Source organism: Varanus komodoensis, unplaced genomic scaffold (assembly GCF_004798865.1).
Source record: "Varanus komodoensis strain SLA01 unplaced genomic scaffold, ASM479886v1 scaffold1, whole genome shotgun sequence".
Taxonomy (NCBI): Eukaryota; Metazoa; Chordata; class Lepidosauria; order Squamata; family Varanidae; genus Varanus; species Varanus komodoensis.
Window position 1 is genome coordinate 128415108 of NW_025335268.1, and position 19047 is coordinate 128434154.

The following is a 19047-nucleotide window of genomic DNA, read 5'->3' on the forward strand; positions in this document are numbered from 1 at the left end:
GGCTCTGCAGCTGCCAAAAGCAGTCCCTTCCTTGAAAACCTAATATGGGTCAGCAGTCTACATCTAAAGGCTTTCCCCTGCCCAGTCAAGCAAAGTAATGTGGAAAATTCATGTTATTGTTTGAGAAAGACAGAAAGTGAGAGTCAAAAGGCAGAGTGCCTTGAAGTAGAGATGACAGCCATCCTTTGTGAGGGTGCGGGGCCATTGGTCTAATATACACTTGCCCATACGCTAGAAAAAGGCCAACAGAAGTGCACACTGTGGGTGCATCCAGAGGGAGGGCTCCTGGCATTACCAGTCAATAGGTATTAAGTACCTATCTCCATCATATCTTCCTTACAGAGCAATCCTATGCATGTCTACTCAGCGATACAACACATTGACTTCAATAGTTCTTTTTCACGTGTGAGTATAGAATTGCAGCATTAAAAGAGATGGCTGGATGGATGCATATCCCAGAAAAAAAGATGAAAGAAAAGGTGGGAAAACATGGGAGGGTTACAAATGGAAAATGACAGGATACTTCCAAATAGAGGGTGTCCAGCATTTACCACCCAAAAGCATTTTGCAGCGATTCCATCTTTTCTTTGTTAGTGGTTTTTCCCCATTAACATAAGAAGATGGAAGAAACAGTAGGAAAGTGGGGGAGGGGGGTTACAAATTGAAGTGACAATGCCTCCACTCCTCATGAGATGAGGTGCGTGTAGTACAGTTGCATAATAAAAGCCTCATCTGAAATAAAAGCCTGGTAAAATTCTGTGCTTACAGCCTGACATGCTGCTTCTCCAGGCTGCCTTGAGATCTACCTTGGTTGCAGAAAATCTTGCACCAGAGCCTCAAGAAACCCTGATGTCTCCCTCAAGTGCAGTGTCAGCAGCTGTTCTTACATGGGCGTGTGTATAACTCATGCTTCTCTGAGGGTTTTGCACGTTCCTTATGACACAGAAAAAATTATCTCTGGCTCTCAAAGCTCTTGTCCCTAACAGCAAATTCTGCTGATTCATCCCTTGAGGCCAAGTCTGCAGAAGCCCTGTGTGATGCTGTCTGTCCTTGGTGTGATATAACATGACAAAGCAAAATTGATCCTGTTCTGTGTATGATAGCACAGATCAGCAGGGAGGCAATTCTAGGGAGAGAATGCTGAAAAAATGCTGAACGCCTTGCCCCTGCTTCTGGGGCTCAGCTGATTAGGAAAAGCTGGGCAGTAGAGGGAAAACTGGGCTGTGCAGCCATTGAGGCCAAAGGGAGGTGCTGGTGGGTAGATGGGGAATATTTAGCTGAGCAGCCCTGCTTCCCCAACAGTCCCCAACTCAGTGCCCTCTATATGGTTTGGACTAGAACTCTCATTAGCCCCAGCTAGCATGGCCGGTGGAGGCCACCAGATTAGGGAAAGCTGCTACAATGTTGGGAGCTGTGGTCAAAAACATCTGAAGACACCAGACTGGGGAAGGCTGCTATAAGGAGTAAGAGGAGACACAATGACCCAACAGAGGTTTGTGACACTTGTGAAGTCACACACACCGCACAGGACCTGTAAGCCAAACTGAATGCACAGTGAGAATGGATGCCATTTTCTGAAAGTAAGTGCGCTTTGAATATGAGGGAAATGATATATCCTCATATGAGAGGCACAATCCTGAGAACATGTCGGGTGGTGCACCACCATGCAGGAGAAACAGATGCTTACTTCCCTGTTCACACAAGCTCATTCCCTGCAGCCTCTCCAGCTGCTTGAACTTTCTGAAAAGCCCCCTAAGGGACTTAAGCAGGACTCCTCCCATGGGGTTTTCTGGTGCAACTACCTGCTATGTGAAGTCGTTTAAAAGTCCTCTAACAAGAACAGCAAAACCAAAATAAATAAAATAAAAAGCTTTCAGGCATGCAGGCAGCTGGAGTTTCGCCACAGAAATACCTAAAACAGCAAAAAAGGCCAGCTAGCATAACAAGGCTGTGGACCATCTTGCAAGCAATGCACTGACTTACCTGTACCAGCTGGGGCAGATAATCCAGGAGCTCAGCATCGGATATGGAATCAATCCATTGCACAGCTGTCCTCCTCACCTCCTGATCTGGGAACCTACAGTCACAGACCAATATTTGAGTCCATGACAGATGCTTGCTTAAAGGAATGAATCCCAGTTCCATGTGGATAACCACCTTCAACAGTATAGTAGTACAGACAAAAATCATGCACTTTTCCCAGAAAATCACCAAATGTATAACCATTGTAGACTAATACATGTTGGTCGTTTTCATATATGGAGGTATGTGGTACAGCACACATGTGCAGCCAATTCAAAATGATGTTTCTATTTGAGCATGTTGAGAGACTTACATATATAAAAACTGTACACTTTTTCCTATAAGCATCAAATTTACGTCATTTTTCTAAATGGTGTTCATTTTCCAATAATGGGGCATGTATACTGCATAGGTAAGCTGACTGAGCATAATTCAACTCACAATGACTTGTATAACAATTGTATATTTTCCCATAAAAGCACAAATTTATAGCATTTGTGGACAGATACACAATGGGCTACATCTTGTTAATCCACAACTGGGGCTTTGGTGCAACTCCTACTCTTATTTCTATGTTTATTCTATTTTATTAATGGTGTTGTAAACCTTCCTGAGACATCTGTGAAGGGACAGTATCGAAAAGTTTTAAATAAATAAATAAAGGACTCTGGTGTTTATCTGGAAAACAGTGCATGATTGCTGAGAAACAATTAACTATGCAAGATCTCTGTAGCCCATAGCAGGGCATTCTCATTCTCACTACCTTAGGCAAGCTGATCCTAGGTAAGTTTACTCAGTCATGAATTCCACTGAACACACTGAATTCTACTCATAGGTCTGCAGCAACCTGAGGATGTGGACCTCACCAGTATAAAGGGTGGGGGGATAGAGATCAAGGCTGGAGATCTAAGAAGCCAAAGTGCAATGTCAAAAGAAGGATCAGGCCTTCACCTGCTTCCACACCTAGGAAAGGCATGGACAACACGTGACCTTCCAGAAGTTTTAGTCTACAACTCTCAGCGGCCATAATTGAGGAAGCCAGTAATGCAGGATGAGAGGCGCTCTAGGCCAAAACGTTCAACCACTCACCCTGGCAGAGAGATCAGCAACCTTCCAGGAAGAATACTTACGCAGCATGTAGAAGCCCAAGGGCATCCTGGTGGTTCATGTGTGTCCATTGTTTCAGTAGGGCATAGATGTCAGGCAAGCAGGCCCATTCCCAGCTTGGAGCACTAGCGAGCAGAAGAGGCAGCGAGCCTGGCTGAGAGTGGCAGTAATAGCGCTTCTCCCAAAGCCGCTTCCGGTCAGCATCTGTTAGCCTGAGACGAGAGGAAGCATAAGATCACACAAGCACACAAAGCTATTTGAGTTTTGTTGGCAAAGAGAAACTTCGCCTGCAGAGGTCATAAAAGCATCTTTGTAAACCTTCCAGGAGTTTACAGCTGGCCAAGAGTGCAGACAGGATGCTGTTGATTTAACCTAAGTAGTTTCCAGCATTTTAAAATAAATGTATGTGCATTCTTTGCATAAGGAAAAGGAAAAATGAGAAAGATTTTACCGCATAGTGTGTTTCTATAGCCAAATGGGTGTGTGTGTGTGTGTACAGACATACACATTAAAAGACAAGGAAGCCCACAGATCCAGGTCAGAAATTACCGCTCAGACACACTCCAAGACTTGTTCTCCTCCACTTCCCTTTTCCTTTCCTACTGTGTTTAGTAGATTGTAATCCTGTGAGTAGGGACTGCCATATCAGAAAATGTTAGGTAATTGCTTAAACAAACCATCAAATTAAACCACTTATTTTTATAATATATTACTGTTCAGGATATTGTCATCACAGAGAAAATGTTGCTCTGTGTAACCACCAGAGAGCAGCAAAGCCACTGGGGAAAAAACAGATGCACCACTTAATCCCTTATGAAAGGACACCATCCTGTTTCAATTATCGGTCCATCCATTTCTCTCTCTGAAGGCGATGGGATCAGGTGGTTAATGAGGGAACTTGAAGCAATTCCATCCCCTGTCTAATGGGATCAAAGGTTCTCCTTCCCAGAGAACAGCAGGAAGAAAGGGAGCAGAAGCTGGTGATAAAGAGCAGGAGCACTGGGGAAGTGGGCTGTCTCCTGTTAGGAGTAACGGCTTCATAACTGAAGGACCTTTGCTCTAACATCAAGCTCTGTCTGCATTTCCCCCCACCCCCTTCCCAACCACCATGCAGATGCTTCACCATGCATCTGATCAGGGCAGGGAAGGTTAAATTTTACAGAGGGCAGTTCTTTATTTTAAGGCACCCTTTATTAAGGCGGTGCCCGGTTTCACAATATAGATCCATAAGAAGGCAGAATCCTTGAAGTTAACCAAGGAAGTCTTGAAGCCCATCCACAGTTAACATCTGGACAACAGACTGAGCAGGAACACGGCTCACAAAATCACACTCTCCTCATGGTGAGGTGTACTATGTTTCTATTTAAATTGTAGTAATTATTTCACGATGTGCATCTAAACACACAAATAATTAACATGTGCATATTTTATGCAGATAGGTGCCCTCTTTTGTCCTTTTCTTGGCAATGCTTAAGTGGTCATCCTACAAGGTTCTAATCCCAAATATACAGGAGTAGCTATTCAGTAGTGAAGAAAAGACAGCCTCTTTTTTTGCTTGATGCATTCCAGCAATGAACCGTAGCACTGACAACCATTTCCCAGGGTTGCAGGCTGTCTCTAATCAAGCTCTTCTGATCTGCATTGGCAAAACAGTGAGAAAGGCAGAGAAGAGTTGGAGAGAGACCAGGGCTGGTTTTGTGAGAGGCTGCAGCTGAGCTCTGGGGCCATCAAGATCAGCCCTGCTCCATAGTTACTGGAATGGCAGGGAGGCTGGGGAGTAGGACCCTGGCAAAGCTCGACGGGAGGGGCAATTCCATAATAGGGCCAGCTCCGTTCCCACCACTTTCCTTTAGTCATCTGCAGGAAGTTCATTCACTCACACCAGAACAAAGAGGGTGGACTAAAAGGGTTGCCCACCCATGAGAACCTCACACCCCAGCAGTGACCCAGAGCAGACAGGAAAGGAAGCGGCACTGCCTCCTATACAATGGCAGGAAGGGCCAGCCGGCCTGCCAGCCACTCAACAGCAGCGAGCTGTCAGTGAGCAGAAAGTGGCAAAAGCAGCCCGACATTAGATCTGCTCAACCACAGGTCCAGGATCAGGAACCACCAGAAAATTAAGGGGATCACCTTTGGCACCTAGCATACAAGTCTCCTTTCTAAGGGCCCATTGCAGCTGTGAAGATCATCACAAGGAAGGAAGGAAGGACGGACGGACGAAAGGTCCTTCTTTAACATGCTTTAGGAGACAGGGGCTGCAGGTACTTCCTTCATTTAGGTCAGCCTTCCCCAACTCAGTGCACCCTCTAAATACGCTGCATCACAGCTTCCAGCACCCTTCAGCCATGCTGATCACCAGGCTGGCAAAGGCTGTTCTGGGCCCTATTGCTGAAATTGTCACTCTGTCTTCATTTATTTTTCACTGAGCATCCAGAAAATGCCAGTGATGGCCCTTCAGATTTTAATTTTTTAAAATCTTTCTCAGTTTGTTGCATATTTTTTTCAGACCTGATTTGTGAGATTTGGGGAAGAGATAATCAAATTATGGGACTTAGCAGATGTAATACAATTGCAGCACCAGCTTGTTTAGTGTTTACAGGCAAAATACTGCCGAGGTTTTGAAGGGCTCCTGTGCTTTTAATTCAACAGATCTTGGTTCAGGGAGGAAAGGCACTGCTGGATATAAATTAGCTGCTTATGTGGAAGCCTGTGCTTTAATTCCACTTCTAGCTAATTGCAGAAAAGAGGCATGCAGTAGAACCAAAGAGATCTAGTGTTAATGCTGTTAGAAGCACAACATTTTATCATGTAAGTACAGTCCTACTGCAGATCTTACTGGCACTTTTGCCATAAAATTGATTTTCTTCTTTCGTGGGGTTGGGGTGGGGGGAAGTACTTTAATTGCCAATGCACGTCAGAGAGATTATTCCAGAATGAGAATAATCCACAGAGAACAACACCCAATGGAGGCTTTCAATTTAAAACCAGAAGTACCAGACTGTGAAACCTCATTGCTTTCCTGACTCCTTTCCTAATAGAGGTAGGAACTTTTTTCAGCCTCCAGGCAACATTCCCTCGTGGACAATTTTTCAGGAGCTGCTTACAAGTGGTGGGTGGGGCCAAAGCATTCAAACATTCTGCCCCATTCTCTCTCTCTCTCTCTCTCTCTCTCTCTCTCTCTCTCTCACACACACACACACTTCAGGATTGTGTTTCCTTGCTGGATGTTAAGAAAATGTGCTCTTTTTCTCAGCACCTACTTCAGCAATGCAACAGGCTGCTGATGGAGGAAGGTGGATCCTTCCTCAGCAGTCGGTTAGTGGGACCCTGCAGCCATGCACTCCCCTCACTGCTACGCAGCTAAAACCCCTTCTCCTTGCAATCTCCTCTTCCTCTCCTCCCACTTGCTGCTTTGCTGATCAGCAGAAACAGCTGAGCAGCGGGGGAAATGGGGTTGTGGAGGCAGGGGACACTGTGGAGAGAGAGTGGTGGGCCACTGGTTCCTCCTTCCGCCTCTCTGATATATGTGAAAGGCCCAGAAGGCTCCTACCTCTATGAAAAGCAATTCTGGCGCCATGGTTAGCTTGTAGGAGTAAGGCTGAGGAGTCCCAGGTTCAACTCTGCACTCTGCCATGAAGCTCACTGGGTCTTTGGACCAGGCTTCATCTCTTGGCCTACCCTGCCTTTCAGTACAGCCCTGTCTCCAGGTTTTCTGCCCCGCAGGCAAGCTGCCCTTGGTAGCCACCCTGAGCTTACCAGTCTGCGTCCAGGTTGCCTGCCCCTCTGGGCAGCAGCATGGCGCAAAGCTCTCCTTTAACATTAACCATAACATGGCCAATTAAGTTCTGCCAATACTGCATAACAGTCTCCAGCCCTGCAAGCTATTTCCCAATAAACTCGATGGATAACACAAGGTGCAGAGGTGTTCTGTGCTGATGAGAATGGCTTTATCACTGCCACTAGAGGTAGCAGTAATAAAGGCTGCAGACACGGCCTGTACCAATCAATCCCTCTGCCAGGAGGCAAACAAACTCTTCATATCAGCCCATCTCAGACACTTTGGGGGTTTTCTCTACTAAGCTCCAAGATCTGCGCTTGACTAGAATGCACAGACACATACAAACTTTCTCATGCTAAAAATATCTTTTTAGACAGGGTGATGAACCAGAAACAGCTCCCACTTCTGCTTTCAGATGCTCAGTGCAGTCCTATCAGAAGGGGTAGTGCAGTCCTTGGGGGCCCCTGTGGGGAGGAGGTGGTAAACTAAGAGCTGAGGCACATGCCATCCTCTCACCAATAGAATGATTCCTTCTGCATCACCTCCTTCAGCTTCTGCTGGTCTCCCTCAAAGAGACTGCTGAAGTTGTATGTGGGACTGAACTCTGCTGCTGGCGGGCTGGTAAACTTGACTTCAAATGCTGAGCTAGGGAAGTCAATCTGCAAGAGAAAGGGAGACAAGAATAGCCTTTTACTTCTGGCTCTGTTATTTAAAAAAAAACTTTCAGTGTTTTTAATATTCAATATTGTATGCCAATACTTTTATTGTTGTAGCTTTAGTTAGCATTAGGGATTTCATTTATTGGTTATTTTGCTGTGGTTTGATTTTATGATTAAGAATGGCACCACTTGGGTAGCATACAATTCTAATAAATCATAAATACATTTTCAACACAGACCTACCGCCATCCCAGAAAAGCAGACTGGTACTGGGAATATCTTATCCCATATCACTTCATGTAACCAATTGCAAAAAGCTTGTTCTAGCTGCACCTGAGCAATCTAGTATGAACCTGTCCCGGTTTACCCAAGCATCATAGCACTGTTCATGGGACTGAGCCCATACAGACAGTACACAGGGCATGGCACATTGGGTAGCTTTGCACATCATGGTAAGTCACCCTGGCAATAAGCCACATGGTGGGTTGGCTGTTGCCTCAACAACCCACAGTGCACTGGCCAGATGGTCAGCCTCACCATGAGCTGACCCTCCTCCCTCCTTCTCATTGCAGGGAACCTCACAAAAGGGCAGTCCTGCCTGCCCTCCCTACTGCAATAAGAGGCTGTTTTCTGCTCATAACAGCATTTTAAAAAAAAGTATTTAGCAGCTTCATTCTTTTTGGAGATCACTTTTTGCTATCTGAGTTGACTGGCTAGTGAAAATTTCTTCAAAGTGCCCAAAGGGTACACTGGAGAACTTGTCACTGGTTCATCACCCATTTTAAATAGATATTTTAGCATTAGAAATGTGTGCATTTTTTCCTGTATATTATTTAGTTAGGTCTGAAATGGCAAGCTTCAGCTGGGTAATGGCCCAGGGGATGGGCTGTCTGCTGTCAAATTGCAGCAGGTACTTGCCATGGGCATTGACCCACTGAACCTGTAGGTATATTTTTCACTTTGCTTCCATTGACAGCTGTCAAATTTGTGCTGTCAAAAGAAATGAAAGCTGTGAATGATCTTTATTCAGGAAATGGGGTGGCCAGTAGATCATCCCCTTTGCAGCGAGTCTCTAGTGGGTTCTTTTGGACTGACTCCTGCCAGGATCTTCACTTTACTACACCTTCCTGAGACTACAGGTGCTTGGAAAGAAGTAAGGTATGAGGCACTCCTATGGGAAACTGAAATTTTGATAACTATTTGTGAAAACTCTGATTCCTGTCAAAGGGGATTTATTTTCCAATTTTGTACTGCTTTGCGCAAGTAAAAAAGTAAAGATGTTTACACACAATCAGTGTGCAAAATAATAATTGAAATGTTTTCCAGCTACTGATAACTCCTCTATCAGTACTCAGACGCTTTGAAGAGACTGTCAGTGGCAGTTCAAAAGCTGACTCTCTCTATCTTGGCAGGTATGGAAAGAAAGGTCACTCCTGTGAGAGGACTCCCTAGGATAGCCATAGGATGACTGAGGGGGAAGAGGTGAACCCACAGTGAGTCCAATCAGCAGTTGGGTTTCCATGGGTTGTTCACAGAACAATCAACCCACCATGGCTTACTGCCAGCCTGGGTTTCACATCATGTGAACGTGCCCAGTGCCTAGCAATGGGAAAAGCAGAATGACTGACCCACATTTCCCTCCTGAATCTGTACAATGAACTACTGATCGACCAAGGAACGGCAAAAATTTTTGTAGGCATATGTTTCTTATAATGTTTTTTTTTTCTTTCCCTTCCTTCTCCCCCCCCCCCCCACCCTTAGGCAGACATAATGTACAGGTCTTGTGAAGGCCCATGCAGTTACTTGGGTCACGTGGTGTATTGTATTACTGGCCCTGCCTTGGCTCTTAGCTTACCCCAATACATACTTCTCCCCCCGCTCCCCCCATCTTAAATGCTATGTAACAGTAGCAGTAACCAGGCAATAGCCAAGTATGTATTGCCACGTGGGACAGCTGCTGTCTAAAGAGGAGTTCAGACCAGTCCACACATGCTTTCCTTCCATAATGCTTGAGTGCACTACCCCAGCCTTTCTCCAAGCTGATGCCCTTCAGGTGTTTTGGACCACATTCCCCATTCAATCCCACAATCTGCCTGGGAATATGGAAGTTGTAGTCCAACATATCATAAGGATGCCAAGTTGAAGGAAGGTTGCCCTAAAGCCTGAAACAAAGAGAGCTACAGAAGTGTCCAGAGCTAGAGAGAAGTTGCAGGAATATAATCAAGCTAATCTCCCAGTGCAATAAGTATTTTTTTCTGGCTAGGACAGGCAAAGAAAAGACCAGGAAAAGAAACAGCTGGTGCAAGTAACTTAGAATTTAGGGCCAAATTTTAGCCAGGCCACTCCTCGGTTACTGGGGAAGTAGCAAGCACTGAATCATTTCACTACTCCACCACACACCATCTGCTCATATTATGACTCACCACATCATCACACACCTCCCCAAAGAGCCCATACAGGACTCTGTCTGGAATGACCAGAGAACCCTTTCTGCCGTTGAGTCAATGGTCAGCAACTGGCCTGGTAACATCAAGCCATGTATGGAAGGAACGCACGCATTAGCCGCTAACTATACCAACAGAGCTGGCTCCAAACTAGATGCCAAGCACTTCAGCACTTTGAGCTGACCATAAATGGTCCTTCTGCATGTTTCAAATACCTCAAGATGCAATGAACCTCACACACCATCTCTGGCTTCCTCTAGATCAGGGTCCAGCAACGTGCAGTGCTCCAGATGCTTTAGCCTACCACTGCTATATTCCCAACCATCGGCTGTGTTAGCTAGGACTAAGCCGTAGGCCAAAACATCTGGATGGTCAGAAGCTGCCAATCCCCACTCTAGACAGTGCAAGGATTAGACCAAGGGTCTCCAACCAGGCACAATTCCAGATGTGTTGAATTACAGCTTCTATCATTGCCAACTAGCACACCATTATCTGAAGGAAGCCAGATTGGGGAGTGGTGGGTTAAATGTTCTGTTGACATTTTGCACACATGGAATCAAATGAAATATGCCCATTGTACCATTCTAGCGAGCTGGTCCTCAAGTGAGCATGATGCAGAAGAGAGCTGTTGTGGCTATGAATCTGAACTATGAATCACAAGGTCTCCAATCTTAATTTCAGCACTTTCTCTCAGTCCTCTGTCCCATGATATTGGCTCAATGCAGTGTTGTTACAAAGATTACAAACTAGAGAAAGATCATGAAGCTCTCTGAACACTTGAAAGTCCTGTACAAAATATTAAGTAAGAGGAAGAAGCACTCAGAGTGTCTGGAGTTAACTGCCAGTGTTTAGGAAGGCAGTTACCTGTGACCTCAATTGTTGCAGAATCTGTACTTAATCCACACCAAGGATGGGCAACTTGGTGTCCTACCAGTGTTGTGGACTGCAATTCCTATCATTCCTCTCCATTGGCTCTGCTGGCATTTGCTCATGGGAGCTTCAGTCTAAAACATCTGGCAGGTACCAGGTCGTATAGCGGAGATCTGTACAGTAAATTGGGGGCTGAAGTTGCAGATGAGTTAAACAGGATATTCCTTTCAAATCTTACAAAAGAAAAGATGGAAGATGAGGTCAAGCTTCTTGAGCTTTAGAAAACCGCAACCGCACCCTGCTTCTTATAAGAAAGGCCCATTAGCGACAGTGTATATAGTTCACAAATGCAGGCCCCTTGCAAGAGCAGCACTTAGGGGATCACCAGAGCAGCTTTGATTAAAAATAATAATTACAAACTTAATGGATTTGTAAGTGGCTTTGGAAAAGAAAACAGTCACTTAGTTGCATGCCAAAGAAATCAGCACTGTATTAACCAGGTCAGAGAACTACAGCAGTGGAGAAAGGAAGAGGGTGAAAGAAACTAAGTGGAGCTCAGTCTGGGTTGGAGGCTCATTTATAATCCTTTTCACTCAAAGTCAGCAGAGATGGAGGATAATGCACACAATATGACCCAGGGGAGAAAAATCCCAAATCCAGCCCAGCTGAATTCCCTCTCCCGCTGCCAAGTCTCAGCTTTAAAAGCATCAGCCTTTCCTTCCATTCCTTCTGTCCACACCCTACACAGCAGGCTTGGAACCTTGCCATCTAGTTTCATAGCCAAAAAAAAAAAAAAAAACTATTATTAAGTACAGGCAGGGAAAGAGAAAGCAGAAATAAAGAACTCAGCAAGAAACACTAGATCTGGACAGAGAGAGTCAGATACAGAAGAACAATTTAACCAAAACAAAAAATCATAACCCAGGGTTAGGCAAGTGGTTGGGAGCCACATGAACTTCCGTTTTACTGCACAGATCAATACAGGAATATGAATGCCCTGGAGGAGACTTCCCCAAATCTGTGCATGCTGCCTGGAGATGAAAGCTGCAACTGCAACACTTGGCGGGTTCCAAGCTGCTCAAGCTGCTCTAGAGCCCAGGGAAACAGCAATGCCACAGGCTTATATAAGTATTTAACAGATAATTTAAAATCAAACTTCTACCTCATTGCTGGGCTACTCTTTCCAACAATACTTTTTCCAGGTATTCATAGCACAAAATAAAATAATAAAATAATATAATATAAAACAAAACAAAACAAATAGAAATACAAATACAAGACAAGACAAACACATTTATAGCAATGTAAGTTTTCTTGAGTAAGGGTCCACCAGGATACAAGAGAGTGGCCACACATCCTGCTTTACAAAGCTTGGTACCTTATGTAAAGGGCTGCCAGAGGACAGACTCCTATTTGAAGGTGTCCTCTATTTGATAAGCTATCTAATCTTAGCCCAGTTTAAAGAGGAAGAATCATAAGAAGGAAAAGCAGGCTGGGCCTTGTAGTTGCCCATCAACAGCTAGCACCTGGTCCCTGTATTCTCCACCATGGTGAGATGTATTATTTTTTCATTTAAATTATAGTTTAATTTATTAAGAAATTATATTTCTAATTTTGCATCTATGCAGTTAGATTAAATTATGCAAATTTCATGCAAAACTGTCCTCGTTTTTGGTGGTATGTGTCTCCTGTTTTTATGGTGACAATGGGACAATGTTATATTTCCATCTAAACAAAACTTTGGAATCCTGGAAAAATCTCTCCCTATCCCAGTTGTTACGATCTAGCAAGTCTAAGTGGTTCCTAACCACTTTAGGGATTGACCAAAACATCAATTTAAGTTGTTCTGGTCAATTGTCTCATCACAGAAATGCACCATTTCTACTCTCATCTTTTTACTCCAAGTGCATTCAAGCCACCTACAAAACCCCAAAACAACCAATGACTATAAATGGCTATTGCAGGGTACCCAAATGTCATTCTTCTGAACATTTCTTGGGAACAGTAACACTTTTCCCTGCACTGGAGCTGTTCCTGGGAAAATGCCACTCATCCCCTTTGTTTCCCCATCCTGCAGGTGAGAAAATGTTATTTATTCCATTCAGAGGTAATACCTGATGTGATATCCAGCAGCTATTATATCACATACATTTACACTTTCTTCTGAGTTCACACCTACTTAACAAATATTTTTCAGGATTAATTCTAAAATTATTTTAAATAATCCTGTATAGGGCTAAGAAGTCACTGCTAAACCATTTCAGCACAGGAGTGCTCACTTATCCTTTCAATAGAAAAAAATTACTCAAACACCATCAAAGCTACTATGTTCCCATAGCAATCCACTCAATGCCATTCATTGGGCTTGTTTCTTTTTGTCCCAGATGATACCTTTACTTCTTCCCAACAGTGGAACGCCTATTTCCCCCAATTTTTTTAAAAAAAGCAAACCCATAAATTCTGCGAAGCACTACATTTCTCTGTACCATTACTATGCTTTATGCAATGAGATTCTCCAATCCATTCTCCAATCCATGATGTATTGAATCTACATGTCAATGCAATGGCCAGGAACTAGCCTGGGAAAGTCCAACATATTAGAAACATAGAAACAGAGCGAGTCAGAAGGGGCCTCCCGGGCCATCTAGTCTCACCCCCGGCTCCAGCCGGCTCCGCTCATGACATGCCCACCATGTATGTGCATGCCCACCATGTGCATATTAACTTGAATTGATATAAAACTCAGGAATAAAGGCTCAGGCCAACATTTTCACTCACCAGTTACTGGATCCAACATATCCAGAAACGAATAACATTCCCCAAATTAAGTGGCTTTATTTATTTATGTATTTATTTTTCATTTCCATACATTGCCCATTCAGCACAGTCCCTGGTGGGACACACCATTAAAAATTATGGCACTGTTGTGTCAGCCACTATGTCAACAGAAAGCTGGACTAGAAGGACCTTTGGTCCGATTCAGCAAGGTCTGTCTTACGTTTTAAGTTCTTTCTGTACTTGGCTACATTCAGCATTAGGAGCCAGACAGCTCAGTGTAGTTTCTTTTTACTTGATGGGTTATACATAGGAAAGCTCAGCAGAAAACTCACCTGCAGAATAACACTGTCAGGCTGGTTGAAGTTGGGAGCACTTGACCGGGCACTAGAGGGGCCTTGAGTTGCTGGCCACAAACCCAGCAGTTTCCGTCCACAGGTCAAGACCCTGGAAGAAAAAGGAGGAAGTGGCATTCATGGCAGTTTCAGGCTTCTGTACTAATTGAAAATGACATCTGCTAGGTGAAAGCAGTGCCAGGAGAATTCAATTACCTAAGAAAACTACCCATATAACATTGTTTTCTGTTACCATTCTCAGCTTCTCATCAACTATGCCACAATCTGGAATGAGTTTATTTGAAGCTAGCAGGTGTTTAATAACCCATTGAATGCTCATCCAAAGTTATAAAAATTGTCAAGCTTAATTCTTCCTATGGATGCATATATAAACAAGCAAGGAAGAATATCTATAAGAAAAATGGTTTGTATGCACATACCGAAGCAGGTCAGTGCCTACATTTATATTTCTCTGGCAATCAAATGATCTTCCTCACATGATCGTTCAAGAGCATGAACTGACCTGCTTTTCTGAGCAACTTCCTCAGAACTACAACTACTAGAAAGAAGGGAGCCAAAGTTTAAAGCAAGCAGTGGTCAACAACATTGTAGGATTCCTTGGGTAACTTCTTATTTGTATGGTTCTGTTCACTGAGGACTCAGCAGAGATGGAGGTTTAATCTCCCGCTACAGGTATTAAATCAATACAACAAGGCTAAGGACACTGTGTTAACACCAATTATTGTTGCTGTGAATGGTCACTGTACTCATCCCTTGCAGTCATGGCCATTTGAAGTAATTTACAATGTCCCCTCCTATATCAACACGTGACTCTTTACCAGAAAAAAAAACAGAAAAACCCCCTGATAAAATGGATTCTAGTCCACAAAAACTTATGCCACAATCAATCCGTTAGTTTTAAAGGTGCAATAAGCTTTTCTTTTCATGTTTGCTGTAACAGGTTAATACAGCTACTCCACTGGAATTTAGCCCAAACAGTTGTCCCAGAAAGCAGCATTGTTTATTTCCTGCTGCTCTATCTTCCCCCACGGAGAAGTGATCAGAGCAGGCACACGTACTGCCGGAAGTTGAAAAGTGGGGTGGTGACCCAGCCCAAAGCCTCTGGGATGCGCCGCTGCTTGTTTGTCTCTGAAGAGCTCCCAGGAGGTGCAACTGGAATGGCATAGAGTGTGGCTGTCAGCAGAGTCTCTCGTGGCAGGCAATTCACTTGAATTGGGAAGCAAATCCTGGAAGAAGTTACAGGGAAATTAACTCAGATGAACTTCATGGCCTTTCCCCCTGGAAACAATGCTCTGTTTAATCCTTACCAGCCTCCCCCACTAGGTAATTTTCAGACGTGTTGGACTACACCTCCCAGAATGCTCCATCCAGCTATGTGATACTGGCAGTGGATGATGTAAGTTGTAATTCAATACATCTGGAGGGTCAAGAGGGTAAAGGAAGTCTGCCAATCCTACAGTGGCAGTAACTGTGATTTCCATATTATGTCTTGAGTAGACAAGAGGAAGCTGAAGAATGCTTGTACGCCCACCATGGCTGAATCAAAGCCTCCCGGGCCTAAATCCAACACTTCATATTAGAGACTCTATAAGCCAGGGAACTTAGTACCTTCCAGATGATTTGGACTACAACTCCGATCTGCCCTACCTGATTGGAGATTATGGGAGCAAACATCTAGAAATGTATCAAAATATCTGGAAGGAGAAGTGTAGATATCTGAACAAGGATAGTCAAACAGAGACGCAACAGGCAGTTCCCACTATGGATGGGTGTTTTGATAACATAAGAACCCTGAACTGGTCAACAAAATTACCTTTCATGGCATGCTAGCAACTTGCACGTTCCAGCTTATAGTCAAGAGAACACAGGGCAAAGAAGAGACTACATGGGCATTTCTCTGGGTACCAGTGGGCACAGTGGTGCTACAGGCCGCTGCCAGGCAAAGAGCCTTCTCTATAGTGCACCCCACTGCCCAGACAGGGATTCTGGACAGGCTGGATTGGAATGCTGACCCTCAGCTTCTGCACATTGGTCTGCAGAATTCTCAGGGATTTCAGGAAGAAGACCCGGAAAATGTCATTCAAGCAGGTACGCCCTACGGCAGGATTCCGTGTCAACAAGGGGCAACCAGCGCTGTAGTACCTCAGTAGGTCTTACTGCCAGGATCAGCCCTGGGCCTCCTTTTAACCAATGCTCTGAAATGGGCCCTGGGCAGTTAGTCCCAAGGAACCTCCATTGTAGTATATGCCTCAACTTATTATTGCTCCTGGGGATGTTACAAGTGGGAGTGAGCTGGCGTGGGTCAGTCTCTACTACTGGGGGTGGGGCACTGATGCAGCAGTGGATGAAACAGAAGCCTCAAGGACCCTCAGAAAGCAGGAGCTGTTTCTGCCTTACAGGCTTAGGTTTCATTGACCCATTTTCCTGCTCTTCCCCTTCAACTGCTCCAGTTTTCTCCACAGCAGTGTTACTTAATCTATATTTTGTATTTGTGCCTTGCATTACTTTCTTCACTCAAGAATGTACGAAGAAAAAAGTAGGATATCAATCCAGGACATACACTGCACAGACCAAATTCACATTTTCCCTTAGTTTATTTGCAGAAGCAAGTATATTTCTGGAAAAGCTTCAGACTGTAGCTTCAGCCAAAGGAGAAATAGGTCATGCTGAAAGCCTATCACTTCTTTAATGTTCAGCATTGCATCTCAACTCCTGCTATGCAAAGAAGAAGAAAAGAAAAAAGGGATGGCACGACACACATGTCTTTAGGTCAAATCTCCCCTGGCAGGAGAGAGCAGGAGGCTGGTCCTTCATTTCAGAAAAGGTAAAGAGGAAAAAAAATGACCAGACGGAGGAGGAGACCTCCTACATCTACACCTACCCTCCCTAAAGTCCAGAAATACAGAAGGCAAAACTATTCAGAAGGCAGCAATGAGGGATTGTGCAGAAGCAGTGCCAAGCCTGCCACAAATTTATCTCATGCTGAAATACAGACCTTCTTCCCCAGACTGCCCCTTCTTAAATCTAGAGCACAGTGTTTATGAAGAAGCCAGAAGGTCTCTATTATAGATTCCTGGCATTCATAACTGTAGGGCCATGCCTATAAAGGGAACTTTATATAAACAGCTTAACAGCTGCTTAGTCACCGAAATAAATGTGACAATCTTCCCTCTAACCCATCTACCCAAATATTCTTGTTCTGCACAAGTGGTAGTTTGGGAGTCTTTGTACATTTGTTTTTTCTTGCATGTTTCAAAACAAAACCTAACAGTGAAGAAAAAAGAGGAACAAAATCAAATAAATGTTACAGTTTTCCTACATGAAATTTAACATAACATATACTTTGTGTTATGTATTATTGTATACATATATGTAGCAAGCTATTGGGAAAGGTGATTATGAATAAACTTCAGCAAGGTAGCTGAAAGGTACATATATTTATTAATTCCTAAATTATGACTAAAGACCACTCATTCAAAAAACTGAACATTTCATTAAATCCTCTGCCCATTGTGTTATCATAGGTGGCTAAGTATCTGCCAGCACTGTATTACTAGCCTTTTAGCTTTCATCGTTCAGCCTGAGGGTCAAATTACATTTCAGAGATTTTCTCAGGGGCCACATTCCAGGGACAGGAAAGGCCAAAGGCAAAGGGGGCAGGCCAAAATTCCAAGAAAAAACAGCATATTTTACCTTAACGTTCTTACTGCCAATAACTATGCTTTAAGAAAGAAATTCCAATCTGTCTGAATGGGAAAAAGCTGCACAAAAGCCAAGAACCCCCCACCCCCCTGCCCATGAAAGGTGGTTGGGGGAAAGGTGCTTGAGGTCAGGGGAAGGGGCATGGCCACATGAGGACAGGAGGAGGGCCGGGCTCGTGGGCCTGACATTCTGCTCCCCTGCGGTACTGCCTGTAAACTGCAGACAGCTTTACAGACTCTTCACAGCAGATAATTATCAGATAAGGAATGAAAACACAGTGACTTGGCCAGGACCAACCAGTTCGGTCTACAGCCAAACAGTGGGCTCAGCTAATGTTATGCAAGTTAAAAATTCACCAATATGACTACTGGAGCATGTTGATTTTTCATTTTCAAAATGAAAGTTACAGGGGCGCAACCCTGCCTACAATTCATACTTTAATCATCACTATCATTTATTTCCCATTTATTTAATTTGTATCGCTCCTTCGCTCTAAAAGAGTGCACAAGGCAGCTAACATCCCCATCATTCTATTTATTTGTAAAAAGTATTGAAAGTGCCTAGAGGTTAAGAAAATAATGCCTTCTTTCCTAGAAGCCCGTCCCTCTAATAATTGACCAGTGATTTACTTAAAGATGAGAAGATGACACTTAGCATGCATTTGGAAATACTTTATTAATATTTTAAAAAGCAGGTATTATTTTCTTTCCATGTCTGACCTATGGCATAAAAATGACATTGCAGCTAAAGTCAAGTGAAATCAGTTTCGAATGAGGCTCTGCAAGAACATCTCCAGTTTCAAGAGGGAACACAACTGCTCCACATCCCAAATTTTTATGTGGAGCCTTCCTGGCTGGAAGGGAGGATGGGGAAGAACACAGGCACTAACCTTGTTCAGGGGGTTTATTTCCCTTTCCGTACAGCCATCATAACAGCATATGCCACCAACCAGGCCTGGTGTGGATCCCGTAGCATAAGCAGAGGAGGAGACTGTGCCAGTTCAGTGCAGTCTCAGAGAGACAAGCAGACAGTCCCAGGGCACTACACAAATTGCTCATGACTCCAAGCCCTGCTTGCAGCTAGCAAAGGGCCTGTAGAAGTAGCAGCTACATGGTGAACTCCTCATTCAGGCTATCCAACCCCGGAGCTTGATCCATCCTAGTTCACTGAATAAAGCACTCACACAGCAGAAGTTTTTAGGCAACACTCCCCATGTTGCTTTGCTGTGTGCCTCCTCCCGGCATCCTTCTATGGGACAGGCAACTGCTAAAATTATCCCTTTCCCATCCCTTCTTCTGCTTGCCTAGTAGAAATGCCAAGCTACAATCTGAGCT

General features: G+C 44.1%; 1 protein-coding gene across 4 annotated transcripts in view; it reads right to left on the reverse strand.

Annotated features, from left to right (window-relative positions):
• Positions 1-19047, reverse strand: part of PIK3C2B (phosphatidylinositol-4-phosphate 3-kinase catalytic subunit type 2 beta) — a 106524-nt gene that overhangs the window by 17454 nt on the left and 70023 nt on the right. For all 4 annotated transcript variants that reach the window (XM_044445613.1, XM_044445606.1, XM_044445621.1 and 1 more), the window contains 5 exons: positions 15070-15237; positions 13991-14102; positions 7424-7566; positions 3153-3341; positions 1984-2077 (listed from right to left, as the gene is read on the reverse strand). In XM_044445613.1, coding sequence (XP_044301548.1) covers positions 1984-2077; positions 3153-3341; positions 7424-7566; positions 13991-14102; positions 15070-15237 — 706 coding nt within the window. The remainder of the gene's footprint in view (positions 1-1983; positions 2078-3152; positions 3342-7423; positions 7567-13990; positions 14103-15069; positions 15238-19047) is intronic.